The sequence below is a fragment of the Dipodomys spectabilis genome, unplaced genomic scaffold, assembly GCF_019054845.1.
Source record: "Dipodomys spectabilis isolate Male_0828 unplaced genomic scaffold, ASM1905484v1 ptg000136l, whole genome shotgun sequence".
NCBI classification, from domain to species: Eukaryota; Metazoa; Chordata; class Mammalia; order Rodentia; family Heteromyidae; genus Dipodomys; species Dipodomys spectabilis.
In genome coordinates, this window is record NW_024870813.1 from 6653326 (window position 1) to 6673119 (window position 19794).

Below are 19794 nucleotides of genomic sequence, written 5' to 3' on the forward strand. Positions count from 1 at the left end.
TGGGAGACTGAGGAAGGTCAATTAAGAGTTCAAGGCCAGCCTAGTCAAAGAAAGATAGCCTGTCTCAAAAACCAAGAAAAGCAAGCAGTCTTGTAAAATATGTAATGCCTCCATTGTAACTGTAGGCCCTAGAGTTTTTTTTTTCACAACTGTGGGACTCTATCCCTTCCCAAACAAGGAGGGAGACTTAACTAATACTTGCAAGTTATTTTTTAGGTGCGTGTCTGTGTGCCAGGGCATGCACACACCTATACTAGGGCTGGATCTCGTGCAGGAAGCACTGTTCTTTAGCTGTTTTGCTCAAGGTTGGCAATTTGAAAGTTGGACCTCAGGTCCGTTATTGGCCTTTTTGGGTTAATTGGTGAGAAGAGTCTCCTGGATTTTCCTGGCTCAGCTGGCTTCAATCCACTATCCTCAGTTCTCAGCCTACTGAGAAGCTAGAATTGAGGGCATGAGCCACTAGCCACAACAACCCCCACTTTCCTTTTATGCTACTGCATCCACTCCCACCCGTCAGCAGTGACCCTCAGCCAACTGCAAAGTTACCACCAGGGACCTTCATGGGAAATAAGTGGTATAAGGGAGAATTAATGAACAATGTCCCTTCCCTGGTGTGGTTAATGAGGAAACAGGGGAGTAGGCTGGCCAGGAGAGCATGAGGAGAAAACCCCATCCGAATGGCTGCAAAGTCAAGGAGAAAAAGGAAACTTAACAAAATAAAAAAGATACAAGGAAGTCTACAAAGAGCTTTGTACCTTCTACTTCAGCTCTTAGATCATTGCCACAGTCACCCAGGAGCAGAAAGGTGTAGCCGCAGGCAATTGATAGCACAAGAATGTTCCTGACTGCCTTGGCTCTAGGTTCCTATAATCTCAGCACTTCGGAGACACGCGTGGGAGGATTAAGCTTTGAAGATCAGCCTGAACTGGTTTGAGAATTTCCTAATCAATATGAGACCGCCTCGGGGGGCACAGGCAGGGTGGCAGAAGGGAGGGAGAAAAGAGAGGGTAAGGGATGGAATGGGAGGGGAAAAGGCGTGAAAAAATGTAGAGATGAAGGGAAGTCTGGACAAAAGCAAGAAGAAAGAGTGGAGAGAGGGGAGGGAAAGAAATAGAATATTACTTGAGCTACCTAATAACATAGTTCATTTTTGTATCTAGTGTTAGGAGTCAGCCATTTTTTAAATCACGTCAGATCATTTTTATTTAAAATTCTCTCATCCTTATTTATTCATAGAGACCATTTCATTAAGTGAAAGTCTCTTCTTATTTCCAATGGCACATAGAGATAGTAAGTGAAATTCACCCACTGCTCTGTTTGGCTGCCAGCCTCTTGTTTCTTTCTTCATCAGTGGTGAGACAGATCCCGTTTCCTCGGGGAAGAGAAATCCAAGGTTTATTGCCTTTGCCAATAACAAAGATGTTGGAAAATTGGGTGGCAAAGCTGTTGCCATTGGCATCTTTCACATGAACCACATCGAAAGAACCTGGGAGTCTCTCTCTATTGGTGATCACACCAATTCTTCCCAAGTTAACACCTTTGGTCACCATACACAGGTTACCAGTGTCAAACTTGATGAAATCTGTTCTCCTGCCAGTCTCCAAATCAATTTGAATGGTGTGATTGACTTTGATGAGGGGATCTGAGTAGCGAATGGTTGGAGCATCATGAGTCAACAGATGAGGGATTCCTTTTGTGCCCACAGAGATCTTTCTCACTTTGCACAATTTGTGCTTGGCCTCCTCTGGTGTTATGCAGTGAACAGCAAAGCAACCCTTGGTGTCATAGATCAGACGGAAATTCTCCCCTGTCTTATCGATGCTGATGACATCCTTAAAATCAGCAGGGTAGGTGATATCAGTTCTGACTTTGCCATCAATCTTAATGAAATGCTGCATGCAGATTTTCTTCACTCCATCTCCTGTCAAGGCATACTTTAGCCTGTTCCTTAGGAAAATAATGAGAGACAGACATTCTCTCAGCTTGTGGGGACTGGTGGATGGACAAGGAGCAAACACACCAGTCAGCTTATCCAACATCCAATGCTTAGGCGCGACTACCCACTTCAGATGCTTCTTGGGACCACCAGCCTGAAGGGAAGTTTTATATTGCAATATTGTGACATGGTTTCAGCTTACTAGGAATTTAGTGTAAATTCTCAAGGTTTCTCTTCAATAAAACATGTTAGAGACGTTCATGCCTGCACTAGGAATGGAAAGAGAGGAGTCAGCCATTTTTAATGATCTTATACAATCATTTCCATTTTCAGAGTGTTTTCTGACTTCTGACTTTATTGGTATTATGATCTGGTCCACTATAATCTCAAAAAAACAATGTGGAGGAAAAGCAAAACAACAAAAGCCCTGTGTGCATTCAGAAGCCTGAAGCAGGAGAAGCCGGAGTTCAAGTTCAGACAGTGACACATATCAATTCTAAGTCCAGTATGAACTACAAAAGGGTCCTGGCTCAAAAAAACCTTTTTCAAAGAATTCCAGGAGCTTTTTTGTTTTCCTAATCCATGGTACTAAATTATTGGTTGGTATAAGATACTTTCAAAGGCCAAGGATTAATCAGATGTTTATTTCCTTGGGCCTGTTAAATACATGTACCAAACTATGTAGTCCAACAATTAGAAAATCATGTGGATCTGGGGCTGGGAAGGTGGCTCAGTGGTAGAGCACTTGCCTTGCATGCTCAAGGCCCTAGGTTCGATTCCTCAGCACCACATAAGCAAAAAGAAAAAAGCTGGAAGTGGCACTGTGGCTCAAGTGGTAGAGCGCTAGCCTTGAGCTGAAGAACTGAGGGACAGTGCCCAGGCCCACAGTTCAGGCCCCACGACTGGACCCAAAAAAAATAAATAAATAAATAAATAAGAAAATTATGTGGATGAATTAGTGTAAAAACAACAATAACCACAAAAAGATTTATAGTGGGGCTGGGAAGGTGGCTCAGTGGTAGAGTGCTTGCCTTGCATGCTTGAGGCCCTGGGTTCGAGTCCTCAGCATGCCACAAGCAAAAAGAAAAAAAGCCGGAAGTGGTGCTGTGGCTCAAGTGGTAGAGCGCTAGCCTTGAGCTGAAGAGCTGAAGAACTCAAGAGCTGAAGAGCTGACAGCGCCCAGGCCCAGAGTTCAGGCCCCACGACCGGACCCAAAAAAAAAAAAAAAAAAAGAAAAGATTTATGGTACACCTAGACTGATTCCTCTGCTTTGTATTTCCATTTTCCTGCTCTAATTCAAGGTTCTAGTGATTTAAAATAATAACAATAAAGACAGCCCTCTTGTGTCCATATCATGAGGTTCATTTCACGTAGCATTATCTTATGTGGTCATTTGTACGTGCTTTTTGAGCTTTTCAGCTCATCTGATAATATCGTCCTAGATATATACTAATTATTGCAAATAAGGGAAACCATGGGACCTAAAGTTTTTTAGAAACTGAGTAGCTTCACTTAATATGATCTTTTCCAAGTCTTTCCATTTCTTAACAAATGGGACAGTGTCATTCTTGCGGAGGGAAGCATAGAATTCCACTGTACAAATATACCACATTTTCTACTCAGTTCTGTTTATTTTGTTTTTGAGACTCTTACATTCACACAAGGGATGACATTCCTTGTCAAACCTCCAGCTAGCTAACAAGACCACGCAGCAGAGCCACATACTCCCTGGCTACACGTTCTTCCCTTCACCCCATTGGCATCTCCTTTATACTCATTCCTCTTGTAGACATTACTGGCAAGGGTCAACTCAGCTCCCAACTGGCCAGATCTTATAATCAACTTTCCTCAGTCAGCAAACACTGGAGCCAATCTCTTCATTCTTGTTTTACTTTGCAAAAGTTGCTTTCACACACACCTTAGTAGGCTCTGCAGGGCAGTTGTGCCCACACACAAGGCAGTCTCTGATGCAAGCAAGTTTGGTAACTAAGTCCTTTCCCATTATCCTGGACAAGGAAAGGTCAGGATGTATTCAAATGCTGCACAGAGTTTCTTCCATGCCATGCTTAGAAATGCCACTCAGCCGTGACCCATCTTCTGTGAGAAATTGTCTGCCCCAGGCTAGGCAGTTTTCCCAGGCTCAGATGCTCTCTGCACCGCTGGTCCCATATACACCTGCTTAGATGCCACCCCCAAGAGTTCCAGCACGAAAAGCCTTTCACCAAAGACAAATTTGAGGGTGGTAATTTAAATGAGCATGTGGTTAGAAAGAGAATGGTACTTATTGCCATAGTTGACTTAAAGACTGGAATCTTGTGCTTCTATCTGTTGCCTAGTGCTTCTATTTTTTTCCCTGAAGAACTTAGGGACATTTTCTCCATGCTGGTGATCCAGTAAAATGTTGACGTTCCTATTCCCAATAGTTGGTTGATATTAAATGTTTCACTCAATTCAAAGCATATTTTGACTTCTTCTAATGGCAAAAGCATACCATTTTGCTTTTCCATGACCCAAAGGAAACATGTTCCCTAAAGCTATTGAACATTCATTCCTATCACAATAAAAAACCATATATTTGGGGAAAATGACAAAGTAACGATTCAATAAAGTGGTTTTGACACCATTTTTGGGGAAAGACGAATTCAGGGCCTCAGGCTCTCACTTGGCTTTTTGGCTCACAGCTCCTGCTCTACTACTTAAGCCACACATCTTGCCTACCTCTTTGTTGGTTCATTGTCTCCTCTCAGCTTCCTGAGTAGCTAGGATTAGAGGCAAGAGCTACCAGTATGGGAGCCCACTTGAGGAGATGAGTTTATGGCTTTTCCCATTCATAGTCTTTATGTTGGCTCCAGATAAATTTTACCTTTGCTTCTCTTTTCTCTCACAATATAGCATTTAATTTCCTCTACCCTAACAATGAAAAACAGCATAGCCAACATTTATTGAAGTTTTAACATCTGCCATTGATAATCACTTTTCAAGCAAGCCTAAAATCCTCCAGTTATTTGTCATTACTATTAGGCCTGAATCTTGCACTAAACCTAATTCTTGCCTTCACTGATCATCTTTATTTCAATTTGAAGTTTTATTATTTTAAGGTTATGCAAACAGATTCCGTCTTCCCAGTGCCAAACCCCAGAGTCCCTCCTGGGTCATGCTGCTCTCTTCCTGCACTTAGTGCCCTGAAGCATATTATAATCCTTCAGTCCATAATCTCAAGTCTTAAAGACAAGATCAGCATTTGTGGGTCATCCCCAAAACCTGTTTTATGAATAGGTCCTCTGTAGGTCTAGTATCTAGTCTGACAGCTAACACACTTTCTTTCTGTGTGTACGTGTGTGTGTGTTGTGTTGTTTGGCTTTGTTTATGCCAGGAAGAGGAGCTTGAAAACAGAGGTTTGTGCTTTGACTCCACTGGCACTCTTTCCCTTGGGCCACAAGTCCACTTCTAGATTTTTCTGGTTAATTCTAGCTATCAGTTAAAGTTTTGTCTGCCCAGAGAAGATCAAACTTGGATCATATAATCTCAGCCTCCTAAGCAGTTTATAGTCATAAACTAAAATTGTAGGCTTGTAGCACTGTTAGGACTTTCTGTCTAAATATTTCCAGAAATATTGACATCTTAAATCAGGACCTACATGTACACCAAGAATCTCAATGAGTTGCAAGGATATTACAAGTGTGTGTGTGTGTGTGTGTGTGTGTGTGTGTGTGTGTGTGTGTGTGTGCATTACTACTGTGGATTATGTTCAGGGCATATCTGCTATCCCTTAGTTTTTGTTTTTTTGTTTTTGTTTTTGGGTCCCGTCGTGGTGCCTGAACTCTGGGCCTGGGCGCTGTCCCTCAGCTCTTCAGCTCAAGGCTAGCACTCTACCACTTGAGCCACAGTGCCACTTCCGGTTTTTTCTTTTTGCTTATGTGGTGCTGAGGAATCGAACCCAGGGCCTCAGGCATGCAAGGCAAGCGCTCTACCACTGAGCCACCTTCCCAGCCCCTATCCCTTAGTTTTTGTCACCCAAAGCTTGCTCTCTTCTATGTGGGCCACAACTCCACATTTGACTTTTTGCTGGTGAATTAACAAGAATCTCATGGATTTTTCTGGCTGGACAAGCTTCCAATTTTAATCTTCAGATCCCAAGTTCCCAGTAGGTAGGATTACAGGGATACAGCAATGGTGATTATCTTACTGTGTGACTTCTCTGAATCTGCACACAGAATAGGGGTCATCTTGCCCTTCTAGAAATTTCTGTGCTAAGACAGAAGATCCCCATTCTCTTGGCATTTGTTAGCTGGGCAGGTGAGGCCTACTCTTCCACTGCCTGTGACACCTGACACCATGCCCAGCTTGTTTCCTACACTCTCCATTGTCCCAACTGTCTTAACTAAATGTGTATCTATAGATTCTCACCTCTAACACCAAAAAAAGACAATAGCTTTTTCACAATTCTGTATGTGTGTGTGTGTGGGGGGGGGGGGGGTGCAGGCCAGCACTGAGACTTAAACTCCTGGCCAGGGCAATGCCCCTTAGCTTCATTAGATCAAGGTGATCACTCTACCACTTGCACGACAGCTTCACTTCTGCCTTTTGGGGGGTTAATTAGAGATAAGGGTCTCCTGCACTTTCCAGCCTAGAAGGCTGATGATCATCATATCTCAGACTCCGGAGTATCTAGGATTACATGCCTAAGTCTCCAGTACCCATTTTTCTCTGAAATCTAATAGTATGCACCAAACACCCCTCCAAGACAAGCTCTTCACTGTCACTCCATAGACAGACACTGTCTGACATCACAGCCCTTGTCACCTGCAGCACAGCTGTGACCATTTTCTTCCCTAGATCAGGAGCTTCCTGCAGAAGACACTGCTCTCGGCATGTTGTGACCACCACTGAGAACTACACATGGTGTCTGGCTTATACCAGTAAGACTCAGAGCACCCCCTTCCTAGGGAAGGCAGGCAGCTGACCAGGAAACTCATCTGGCAGCTTGGCCTGCCTAAAACAGAATCAAGAACTTTCTATTGTCTACGTCTGTGTTGTCCCATACAGTACCCATGATCATGTCACAAGTAAACACTCAAAACAGCATTTGTGGTCCTGGAATTTGATCCTTTATTCAAATGTTGGTACATTCATATACATACATGAACACTCCACTTGGGTATGTGAATTTGGATTTCCAGTCACATAGTTAATGAAATTACCACAACAGTTCAAAGACTGTGCAAATGGTACCACTGAGAATTCACATGGGCCAAATGAAATATATTTTCCAGGAATTCAAATTATTTGGCCTCTGGTCATCTGATGAAAACTTGGTGTTCAAATGGAGATGAGCCATTTTTGGGGGGGGGAGGGGTCCGGTTGTGGGGCCTGAACTCTTTGCCTGGGCACTATCCCTCAGCTCTTCAGCTCAAGGCTAGCACTCTACCACTTGAGCCACAGTGCCACTTCCGGCTTTTTTGCTTTTTGCTTGTGTGGTGCTGAGGAATCGAACCCAGGGCCTCGAGCATGCAAGGCAAGCGCTCTACCACTGAGCCACCTTCCCAGCCCAAGATGAGCCATTTTTATAAAGTAATATATTAGTATTGTAGTATGCATCATGGATTTCAAAGATTTTGTATGAAAAACTAACATCTCTATTTCATATAAGTCATCTGTTGAAAAAATCAGACACATTCGAAGACATGAAATCACACATCATTTCGTATGTTAAAAAGAAGTCAAATGTCCAAAAGAAGTCATGCTAAAAGTCCTTCCTATGTAACTTCAGTCAAGGTTTATGAAGGCTTGAATGCTTCTTCAGGTGATGCTCTGCTAGTCCCCACAGGAGAGCTTTGAAGTATCCAGGGAGGGACGGACACACTTCTGGGCTGAGCTTGTTCCTGTCTGATGTTAGAGTTGTTTTTGAGTTCTTGAGAGGCAGAGCCACTGTCTATCTGAAGCACATGTTGTTTCTCATTGGCCATTGCTACCTCTGTGCTTGTTGGTTTGGACTCAATATTCAAGCCCTGCTTTCTCAAAGTCAAATATAAAATTCATGGTTACCAGGCAGTGGTGACTCACATCTATAATCCCAGCTACTCAGGAGGCAGAGATCAGAGCAACACAGTTCTAAGCAAGCTCCGGAGTAGGGGGTAGGGTGTCTTCTAGAATCTTATCAACAATCACCAAAAACCCATCAGTAGCTCTAGTTGTAGAGCAAGAGCCTCAAACTCTATATCCATCAGCTGTAGCTCTAGTTGTAGAGCAAGAGCCTCAAACTCTACATCCAGAAAACACCAAAAAAAAAAAAAAAAATAACCAGTCACATATCATCAAAGTGAAGCCCACTATGCTGGGTCCCGGGAAGGCCTGTTTCCTAACACCATGGCAGGCTGGATGAATGATGTGGGGCCTACAGCTAGCAGTTTCCCAGGTTTCTCTGCATGAGCTGCCTGTTTATGTTCTGTAGGAGGCAGGGGTGGAGAACTGACTGTCCTGTGTAGGGGGCAGGCTCCATCTGAGAACAAAGGGCAAGTTGGTGACCTTGACCCCACTGAACCTGCTGCCCTAAGTCCCAAGGATTCTGCTGCATCAGAAACTGATTCTGACATGGCTGTTGCTGTGGGTCATTCAGAGGCTGTGGCAGGTGCTGGAAATATTCCCAACCCCTCTGCTGCTGTCCTTGCAATGGTGAGTAATAATCATGGGAGGGCTGCTGCTGCTGCCTGGCGCCCTGTGCACTCTGAACAAAATGACAAAGGAGGGTGGGCTGGGCTGGCTTTCTCCCAGCCCAGCACTGCCCCTCTGCTGATAGAGCTCTGAAGTGGAAGGCTGATCCCCAAAGGAGGATCCCCAGCTGGACGAAGGGCCACTTCCGGTTTCTCCTTGATGTTTCAAAGTGCATCTTGGGCTCATTTTCCGATCCTCCACCACAGGGTCGCACTGGCCGGCATTCTCCTTTCCAGACAGCCTCGGCTTCTCCCTAGGACAATAGCTCTGTCTGCCCAGTGGAGATGAGGCCTGGGCATCATTGCTGTGTAAATCCAGATTTTCTTGGGGAGGTTGCTTGTACAGCATTCGCTTGGATAACATCTTCAGTTTCTCTGCCTGTGTTAGTCTGGCTCTTTTATTTTGGAACCAATTCTAAAAAAATATTAAAAAAATACATTGTTAATCATTGGTATTCAAGTAACATCCCATACTACAGATCCATTGTGTCAGAAATAGCTTGTAGTTTAATGAGAACTCACCACTATCACTGAAGTGGTTTCTGGCCTTGGGATGGCATAAAAATTAAGGCAATCTTTGGTGAATTCATGAACTTGTTGTTATGAATGTATAAGACATTGGAATGCAGATTTTGTACTGTTCACCATTCCAAATCCTCAACTCACCCCTTGTTCAAAGAAGACACCTAGACATTCCTGAAAACCTGTTAGAATCCTCTGCAGGCAAACAGAACAGACTCCTTCCTAGCTGTTCCCCACACATGTTCCCACCTTTTTAATTTTACTCAAGCTGCCCTAACACAGTGCATTCATGGGTCAAAAGTATATGTTGGTAATGCTAGGGTTGGAAATCAGGACACTTTGCACTTGCTCAACTGGTACTCTGCCACTTGAGCCACACTGGCTGGCTATATGGAGTCTAATAAGCTTTCTTCAGTGAGAGCCCTCAGATCTCAGCTTCCTATGTCATGAAGATTACTGGCATGAGCCACTGGCACCCGAAAATATTGACACTTATACACACAAACTACAATTCTACAAGTCCTTTAGGTTAAGCTTTTAAAAAGCCAGGTGCTGATGTCTCACCCATAAAATCTGTGCTACTAATTTATTGCAAATTGACAATTTATTCACAAAAACAATCCTATCAAAAGGTGTATAGCTCAGTTGATGGCCTGTTTCTAGACAGCTGGAGGCCTTGGGTTCAACAGCAGAAATATACAAACACACGTATCTGCACACACACATACACAAACACATATATCACTAACAGTTTTATAATCATAATAAAATGAATTGCCCAAACAAAACAGAATCTGGCCACCAGTGGTGGGGTAAGTACCACTTGTGGGTATTTTACATGGACAAGACAAGTCCTTTCTCCTGAGCGTTCCATTTGTGCTTCTGAACTTAGAGGGACACTGTCCTCTTAGAGCTACTTGGCACACTAGTCTTGATGTGTCCCAGGTAAACACCTAAGGTCTCTGTCAAAATCTCCAACCACTAACAAACCACTGACAGTCAAGAACACCTCCAATCTTCTACTTCCTCAAGAAAGAGTTTTAGAGCTTCTCCTTCTCTCCCTATCCTAACTCCACCAATATCCTGTCTCTACCTTCAAATTATTCAGTCTTTGACATAAAGTAGAATTCCACAGCAAACATGCTAGTCAAAGCCAATTTACTCTCAGCAACCTCTTCACCTATCTCTGCATCCCAACTGGACCTGAGTAACTGACCTTCCATTCAAAGAATGAGCAATCCATACATCCAGGCCCCAAAATAACATGAAAACCAGTGACCAAATATTAACTCCATCCTATGTGAGGAAGAAGGATGGAACTTTCTCACAATTTTTTTGTACATTTTTTATTGTAAAAATGCTGTACAGGGGCTGGTAAGGTGGCTCGGTGGTAGAGTGTTTGCCTTGCATGCACAAGGCCCTGATTTCAATTCCTCAGCACCACATAAGCAGAAAAAGCCAGAAGTAGTGCTGTGGCTCAAGTGGTAGAGCACTAGCCTTGAGCTAAAGAGCTGAGGGACAGCACCCAGGCCTAGATTTCAGGCCCTGCGATCAGCCAAAAAAAAAAAAAAAAAATGCTGTACAGAGGGGTTACAGTTATGTAAGCATGGTAATGAATACATTTCCTATTGAGCAAAGTGGCCTCCTCCTTTGTTTTTTCCCTACCATCCCTTCCCTCCCACCTCCACAACCACCTCCCCCTCACAATTCTTTACATTTCCTATACTCCCTACCAAATAGAGAGAGGTATTCCCACAAAGCTTGACAGAGTTCACTTACATCAATTACAATGAGGTAACATCCTAATTGCTTGGCCAGCTGCTCTCTGGTTGTAAAATCAGGGTAAGGGACCTCTTTAAATGATTGCTTAAGGATCTCCAAGTCTTTCTTGGAAAATTTATGTCGCTGTTTTCCACCACTTCTCATAGGGTTAAGATTGTTTTCTTCTGAAGATCCTGATAGAATACAAAAACAAACCATTAAAGATAAGTGTCATGCAGAGAAAGAAATCACTCATTGATCCTTGGGAAAAAATTATAATTTTTCCCAAGGATCAAACTCCAGATTATCCAAGATTTAAAAGTGAATCACTGTTTTCAACAAGAAGGAAAGAAGGAAAGAAATGACTCAGAGGCTGTGGCTAGCCTGTAATCCAAGCTACTCAGGAGGCTGAAATCTCAGGATCACAATTTAAAGCCAGTCCATGCAGGCAAGCTCCTGAGACTCTTATCCAGCTACCCAAAAAGCTGGAAGTTGAGCTGTGACCCACATGGTAGAGTGAGCCTTCAGTGAGAAAGAAGCTTAAGGACATAACCCAGGCCCTGAGTTCAAACCCCAAGAACGGCAAAATAAATGAATTGTAAAGAATTCCAAGCCTGGCCACAAAGGGCACTGGAAGCTATTTCCTAGCCCCCCCCCCCCCCCCCCCCCCCCGGGAAACCTGGATACTCAGTAGGTGTAAAGTTCAGTACTCTCAAATGCACCTCTACCTTATCTTACCCAGTAGAGATTTGGAGGTGGTGAATTAACTCTGCTTTGTGATGGAGCTGAACACAAAGCATTCCCCCTGGGCTGGGAAGGTGGCTCAGTGGTAGAGCACTTGCCTTGCATGCATGAGGCCCTGGCGCTGTGGCTCAAGTGGTAGAGTGCTAGCTTTGAGCTGAAGAACTGAGGGACAGTGCCCAGGCCCAGAGTTCAGGCCCCACGACCAGACCCCACCTCCCCCCAAAAAAGCATTCCCCCTGCCTCAATTCAGGCCCATGTAGAAAGAGAAATCCGAGGCAGATGCTGCACACCACCTTCCCAAGAAGACCATTTCATCTTCTAGGTTCCAAGTTAGAGAAATCTGCAGTTTACCTCATAGACCTTTTCATAAAGTTAAACTCTGTGCCCTGTTTGGTTTGTTTCTGTGTTTTGTTCAGTAATGGAGATCAAACCCTGAGCCTTGTGTGCGAAGCAAGGACTCTGCCAACAAGCCACATCCCGTTCCATTCTACTAAACCTCTAACACACAGGAGAGCACAGAGTACAAGGCCTGATGAATCTACCAGCCAACCTCAATGCTCAGCAACCTAAAGATTGCAAACTATTCTACTACCTCAGCCCCTCCCCACACACACACAAACACTAATTCTTTCTACACCCATCCTCATCATTTTACAACATTCTTAGGTGTGCCATTTTACCTGCATATTCTGCCATATTTCCTTCTAAAACACATCTCATTTAATGGAACCACAGACCCATTTTTAAATACCCAAGCCTCTGAGAAAATACTCCTATATCCCAGTTCTGTCCAACAGCCATACACAGTGACATAGATGACCTGAGCTATATTCCTCCTCCCTCAATCTAACAAATTTGGCCTTAAAAAGATTAAGAACCCCAATCTTCCAATAATCCTAATGTGGAAGTGGCCAGTCTGGTCAAAAACAAAAGCAAACCCATGTCACTTCAGCATGAGAGGAACTCACTTTGGGAAGTCATGTTAAAGCTGTCCTGTAGGAGTTCTCAGAGGTGGCTAGAGAAGATGTCCAGGGCCTTTCCGAGCTTGGAAGAGAAGACAGCTCACACTGGGTCAGGGCCTTTCTAAGATTTGATGAGAACTCCAATCCTACCCAGGGTTTATATAGACACATAAAAACCCACCCTAGACCCACCCTAGAGAACTTCCCGCACCAGCACTTGCATCGCCCAGCCCTGCTATTTATGGATCTGTTGGCCTCACCTAAACAGAACTTTATAAATCTTATGGGGCATACTCTGATACTGTCTTTATTCCCCAGAATCTTCTCATCCTATCAGTATTAGGGTTAACCCAGAAATTGTGAATGCTGAACTAGTACTCTAATCTTGTTGCTGTCAATATAATATGCCAGCATGGCATATTCCTCTCTGTGAGGGCGGAAGCCTTGCCTGGTTCATAGGTGATTCTGAACACTTAAAAACCTATAAATAATCACACACTTAATGCATAACTGAGATCAGAGGTAGAAGGATCTAGAAGATCATGTAATAAAGACAATGTACAGGCAATCTATCATTCACATGACCAAATTTTGTTTCATTCACCTTTCACACACTGCTAGTTAGTGCATCTCCAGGCCTATAATTACAGCTCTCTGGGAGACTGAGGAAAGAGGATTAGAGCTCAAGGCCAGCCTAGTCAATGCAGAGACACCCTATCTCAAGAAACAAGAAAAGCAAGCAGTCTTGTAAAATAGCTAAAAACCGCCATTGTACAGCTGAGGAAACTGTAGGCCTTGGAGCTTTTTGGGGTTTTTTTTGTTTTGTTTTTTTACAACTGTGGAATTCCGTCCCTTCCCAAATAAGGAGGAAGACTTAGATAATACTTGCAAGCTATTTTTTAGGCATGTGTTTGTGTGCCTAGGTATGTGCACTCAGATTAGTGCTGGAACTCATGACCGAGGCACTGTCCTTTAGCTGTTTTGCTCAATGCTGGAAGATTACCAGTGGAGCCTCAGGTCTCCTACTGGCCTTCTTTGGTTAATTGGTGATAAGAGTCTCAGGGACTGTCCTGACTCAGCTGGCTTCAATCCACTATCCTCAGTTCTCAACCTACTGAGTAGCTAGGATTGAGGGCATACGCCACTAGCCACAACTCCTCCCACTTTCTTTTTAGGCTGCTGTGAAGACCCAACCAAAATCAAGTTATCTGAATTACTATTCACTAGCAAGAAGGTCCTTCTATTATCCTGCCTCAGTTCCTCCTGCTGCAGGAGACCTACTTGCTCCCCTTGGTCCCCTTTCCCTTGGAAAAGAGGGATCTCTATGGGATCAAAATAGGACATCAGAAAACAGAAGAAAATTCTTGATAATGGGCACAAACCTCCCACCAGGCTTCAGCCTTAGCCTCTTTACATCCTTGCTAAAAAGCAAAAGAACGTCTCTCCCTCTTCTCTGAGATTCCCAGGCTGGCAGCTTTTAAGTTTCCACAAAGTTTGCTGACAACCTTGAGGCTTATCACCGACTGTACTGAGTTGCTAGTTGCTGTATGAATCAGAAGTTTATAATAAAAATTATTTCTTTAAGTTTCTATATATAAATTTCTATAAAAATTTCAGTGCATCCCCAACCGTGGGAATAAATTTGTAATGTTTTGAGAGTTAGAATATACATCCACTTCTCAAGGTAATGTTTTGACTTCTGTAAGCACAGGATATGTTTTGACTTTTTGTAAAATGTCAACAGTATTGATAGTATCAATCATGTTAAGTCAAAATTGTGTTGGGCCTATTGTCTTCTGAGTCAAGGCTATGTACCCTTGCTTGCTCACTTTGATGAACATCACCTCTGTGAAACTCCTTCCTATAAAAAGCCCCCATGAAAACCAAATGGGCCTGTGCTCCAGGTCTGCGAGCTGGCACAGACACCACATGGCTAATAAAAGGCTTTCTTCCAGGTTGACTGAGTGCTGCATCCTCCTTTCACCAAGGTAGGTTCAAATCCTATCAGTCCTGGGCAGCTGGAATAAATACTACTCAGATGCATCCACTCCCACCTGTCAGCAGTGGCCATCAGCCAACTGTGGAGTTAGCACCAGGGACCTTAATGGGAAAGAGGTGTTGCAGGGAGAATTAATGGAAGGGTTACCCCTTCCCTGCTAGTGTTAATGAGGAAACAGGGGAGCAGGCTGGCCAGGAGAGTCATGAGGAGGAAAACCCATCAGGATGGCTGCAAGGTCAAGGAGAAAAAGGAAAGGTAACAAAATAAAAAAGGATACAAGGAAGTCTACCAAGAGCTCTACACCCTGCACTTCAGGTTTTAGATCCTCATCACAATCACAGGGGAGCAGAAAGTTGTAGCCACAGGCCACTGAAACCACAAGAATGTTCCTGACTGCCTTGGCTCCACATTCCTTTCATCCCAGCACTGAGGAGACCTGAGTAGGAGGATTAAGCATTGAAAATCAGCTTGAGCTGGTTTGAGATTTACCTAGACAATAGGAGACTTTGCCTCATGGCCCTGGGGTGGGAGAGAAAGGAAGGGAGGAAAGCAGGGAAAGGGAGAGAAAGGGAGGGAAGGAGGGAAGATGGAGTGAAGGGAGATCTGGAAGAAAGGAAGGAGAAAGAGGGGAGAAGAGAAAGAGGGAGAAAAAAGAATATTACTTGAGCTTTTTGTTAACATAGTTCATTTTTGCATATATTGCTAGGAGTCAGCCACTTTTAAGTTATATTTTCACTGTCCGTTTTCAGAGTGTTTTCTGCCTTGTGACTTCATTGGTGTTGTGATCCATTTCACTATAATCTCAAAGGACAATGTAGGGGAAAGGCAAAACAACAAAAGCCCTGTGGGATAATGCACCCCTGTAGCCCCAGCATTCAGAGCCTGAAGCAGAAGAAGCAGGAGTTCAAGGTCAGGCAGTGACACATATCAATTTTAAGGCCAGTATGAGCTACAGAAGGGATCCAGGCTAAAAAAAAATATGTTTTTCAAAGAATTCCAGGAGCTTTTGTGTGTATGTTTTTCTTAATCCACATGACTAAATTATTGGTTGGTATAAATACTTTAAAAAGGTCAAGAATTAATCAGATGTTTATTTCTGTAGGCCTGTTAGATACATGTGCCAAACTATGTATTCAAACAATTAAATAGAAATTTATGTGGTCTGACTTAGTCTAATGACAACAATGACCACAAAAAGAAGTATGGTACACCTAGACTGATTTCTCTGGTTTGTATTTCCTTTTTCCTGCTCTAACTCAAGGTTCTAGTAAGTTTTTGTGGGTTTTTTTTTTAAGGCTTCTTTTTCTTTTTCTTTTTTCTTTTTCTTTTTGATCAGTTGTGGTGCCTGAACTCTGGGCCTGGGCACTGTCCCTCAGCTCTTCAGCTCAAGGCTAGCACTGTACCACTTGAGCCACAGCGCCACTTCCGGCCTTTTTCTGCTTATGTGGGTCTCAGGAATTGAGCCCACAGCCTCATGCATGTAAGGCAAGTGCTCTACCACTGAGCCACCTTCTCAGCCCCTGTTTTTGAGACTCTTACATTCACACCATGGATGACTTTCCTTTCCAGACCTCCAGCTAGCTAGCAAGACCACGCAGCAGAGCCACACACTTATTCCCTGGCTACCATTCTTTCCTTCACCCAATCGGCCCCTCCTTTATCCTCATTCCTCTTGTAGACATTACTGGCAAGGGTCAACTTGGCTCCCATCTAGCCAGATCTTATAATCAACCTTCCTCAGTCAGCAAACACTGAGCCAATCTCTTCATTCTTGTTTTACTTTGCAAAAGTTGCTTTCATATTCACCTTAGTAGGCTCTGCAGGGCAGTTGTGCCCACACACAAGGCACTCTCTGAAAGCAAGCAAGTTTGGTAACTAAGTCCTTTCCCATTATCTTGGACAAGGAAAGGTCAGGATGTATTCAAATGCTGCACAGAGTTTCTTCCATGCCATGCTTAGAACTGCCACTCAGCTGTGCCCCATCTTCTGTGAGAAATTGTCTGCCCCAGGCTAGGCAGTTTTCCCAGGCTCAGATGCTCTCTGCACCTCTGGTCCCAAATACACCTGCTTAGATGCCACCCCCAAGACTTCCAGCACGAAAAGCCTTTCACCAAAGACAAATTTGAGGGTGGTAATTTAAATGATCGTGTGGTTAGAAAGAAAATGGTACCTATTGCCACAGTTGACATAAAGACTGGAAGCTTGAGTGTTTCTGTTTCCTTATTGCTTCTATTTTTTCCTCTCAAGAATTTAGGGAGCGGAGGGCTGTTGGCTCACGCCTGTAATCCTAGCTATTCAGGAGGCTGACATATGAGGATCACAGTTCAAAGCCAATTTAAGCAGGAAAGTCCATGAGATTCTTACTTCTAATAAAGAAAAGAAAACAGGAAGCTGTGAAAGACCCCAGACCCTTGGGATACTTTCGTCTACGGGAGGGCGCCCCCAGAAACCAAGACTCCAAACCAGTAGATGCACAAGCAAGAGGAGTTTATTCAGCATTTGGGCAAAAGGTCTCTCTGCCTCGGCAAGGGAGAGAGCCCGGAGCAGTGGTTACAGGCATTCTTAAAGGCAAAAACCACAAGATTAGCATATAACACCGGGTGTCCAGGGATTGGCCCATTTAAAAGTCACTATACACTCCAGCAATCATTTTTATTACTGCGGGGAAGTTTATAACACTCTTTGTAAAACAGTTGGCTCCGGGCAAGTCTAGGGGGAGCGGTCACCCTGGAGGGGAGTTTACATAGTTACAGGCTTGTGATTGATTAACATTTGGCCTAGTTTGCTGGACTTGCCAGGTGGTCCTTATCTTGGGTCCTTATCTTGGGTCCTTATGTTGGGTCCCATTTGGCCACTTAGGGAATTTCCAAACAGGAACTAGAAAAACATATACCTGTTTGTTCTTTATCTATGACCACAGACCTTGTCCTGGAGCTGGCATCTGGACTCCAAGACTTTTTACTCAATTTCTTATTTCCAGAAAGGTGGGGGGGGGGGGGGTGAGTTAGTGCTAGCACGAGCAAGTTTACAAAAGGGAAATCAGCAGCTAGCAATTGTAAAATGTAACTCTAATTTTTAATCTTTCAGCTGCACAGTGGCTCCTGGGTAAAGTGCTAACCTTAAACTGAAGAGCTCAGGGACAGTATTCAAGCCCCAAAACTGACAATTATTATTATTGATATTATTAAGGACATTTTCTTGATGTTGGTGATCCAGGGAAATTTTGAAGTTCCTATTCCCAGTAGTTGGGTGATATTAAGTGTTTCCCTTAAATCAAATTATGTTTTGGTTTTGGTTTTCTAATTGCAAAAATGTAGCATTTTGCCTTTCCATGACCAGAAGGGAACATGCTCCCTAAAGCTATTGAACATTCCTATCACAATAGAAACCTGTATTTTTGGGGGGAATGACAAACTAAAGGTTCAATAGAGTGGCTTTTAACACCACGAATTCAGGGCCTCAGGCTCTCACTTGGCTTTTTGGCTCCCAGCTACAGCTCTCCTATTTGAGCCATACATCTAGTCTGCCTCTTCGTTGTTTTATTGTCTCTCACCTCTCAGCCCCCTGAGTGGTTTAGATTACAGGTATGAGCTATAAGTATGGGAGCCTACTTGAGGAAATGGTTTATAGTCATTCCCCATTCATAGATTCTTTTTTTTTTTTTTGTCAGTGGTGGGGCCTGAACTCTGGGCCTGGGCGCTGTCCCTCAGCTCTTCAGCTCAAGGCTAGCACTCTACCACTTGAGCCTCAGCCCCATTTCCTGCTTTTTCTGCTTATGTGGTGCTGAGGAATCAAACCCAGAGCCTCATGCATGCAAGGCAAGCACTGTACCACTGAGCCATCTTCCCAGCCCCTCCCCATTCATAGATTCTATGTTCCCTCCAGATAAATTTTAACTATTGCTTCTCTTTTTCTCCCACAATTTAGCATTTAATTTCCTCTACAGTAAACAATGAAAAAAGCATAGCTAACATTTATTGAGTTTTTACATCTGCCATCACTAATCACTTTTCCAACAAGCCTAAAAAACCTGGAGGCATTTATGAATACTGCTAGGGCAAAATCCTGCGCAGACCCTAATTCTTGTCATCATTGGTCATTATTACTTGAATTTGAAGGGTTTGGGGGGTTTTTTGAAGGCTGAGCTAACAGACTCCCTCCTCCCACTGCCACACCTGAGTCCCTCCTGGGTCATACCTGCCCTCTTCTTCCACTCAGTGCCCTGAACCACTTTATAATCCTCAGTCCATAATTTTAGTCATAAAGGCAAGACAAGCATTTGTGGGCCATCCCAAAAACTTGTTTTATGAATAGGCTCAGAATCCAATCTGACAGCTAATACATTTTCTGTGTGTGTGTGTGTGTGTGTGTGTGTGTGTGTGTGTGTGTATGTTGTTTTGTCTTGAAAACAGAGCTTTGTGCTTTGTTTGACTCCACTGGCACTCATTTCTTTGGGCCACAAATCCACTTCCAGCTTTTGTCTGGTTAATTTTAGATACAAGTCAAAGTTTTTGTTTGCCCAGAGTAACATCAAACTTGGATCATCTGACTCAGCCTCCTAAGTAGCTAAAATTACAGTGATAAACTAAAATTGAAGGCTTGTAGCACTGTTACGACGTTCTGTCTAAAGATTTCCAGAAATACTGACATCTTATATCAGGATTTACAAATATCTCAATGAGTTGCAAAAATATTACGTGTGTGTGTGTGTGTGTGTGTGTGTGTGTGTGTGTGTGTGCGCACGCATGTGCGTGTGCGTGCACACACATGCGCACACTACTACTGTGGATTAAGTTCAGGGCCTGGCTGCTGTCCCTTAGTTTTTGTCACCCAAAGCTGACCCTCTTCTATATGGGCCACAACTCCACATTTGACTTTTTGCTGGTTAATTAACATGACTCTCAGTTTTTGTTTTTTTTCTGGCTGTACATGCTGCAAATTGTAATCTTTATATCTCATATCTCATCTATCTGGGCTCCAGTCTCCTTTTGCATAACATGTGATCAAGAAGTTCATTAGAAAAAGCCAAGTGTTGGGGCTGGGAAGGTGGCTCAGAGCGCTTGCCTTGCATGCTCGAGGCCCTGGGTTCGATTCCTCAGCCCCACATAAGCAAAAAGAAAAAAGCCAGAAGTGGCACTGTGGCTCAAGTGGTAGAGGACT

At 43.6% G+C, this 19794-nt stretch overlaps 1 protein-coding gene and 1 long non-coding RNA gene across 2 annotated transcripts; one reads left to right on the forward strand and one right to left on the reverse strand.

Moving 5' to 3' along the window:
* Positions 1 to 1252: 1252 nt before the first annotated feature.
* On the reverse strand, positions 1253 to 2085 carry LOC122116544 (40S ribosomal protein S4-like). Its single transcript, XM_042690264.1, has one exon. The coding sequence runs from the start codon at positions 2037 to 2039 to the stop codon at positions 1302 to 1304; it is 738 nt and encodes a 245-aa protein (XP_042546198.1). The 5' UTR covers positions 2040 to 2085; the 3' UTR covers positions 1253 to 1301.
* Positions 2086 to 8533: 6448 nt separating this feature from the next.
* On the forward strand, positions 8534 to 15456 carry LOC122116495. Its single transcript, XR_006148986.1, has 3 exons — positions 8534 to 8608; positions 14591 to 14623; positions 15384 to 15456. It is a non-coding gene; the product is annotated as an uncharacterized LOC122116495 (long non-coding RNA).
* Positions 15457 to 19794: the final 4338 nt, after the last annotated feature.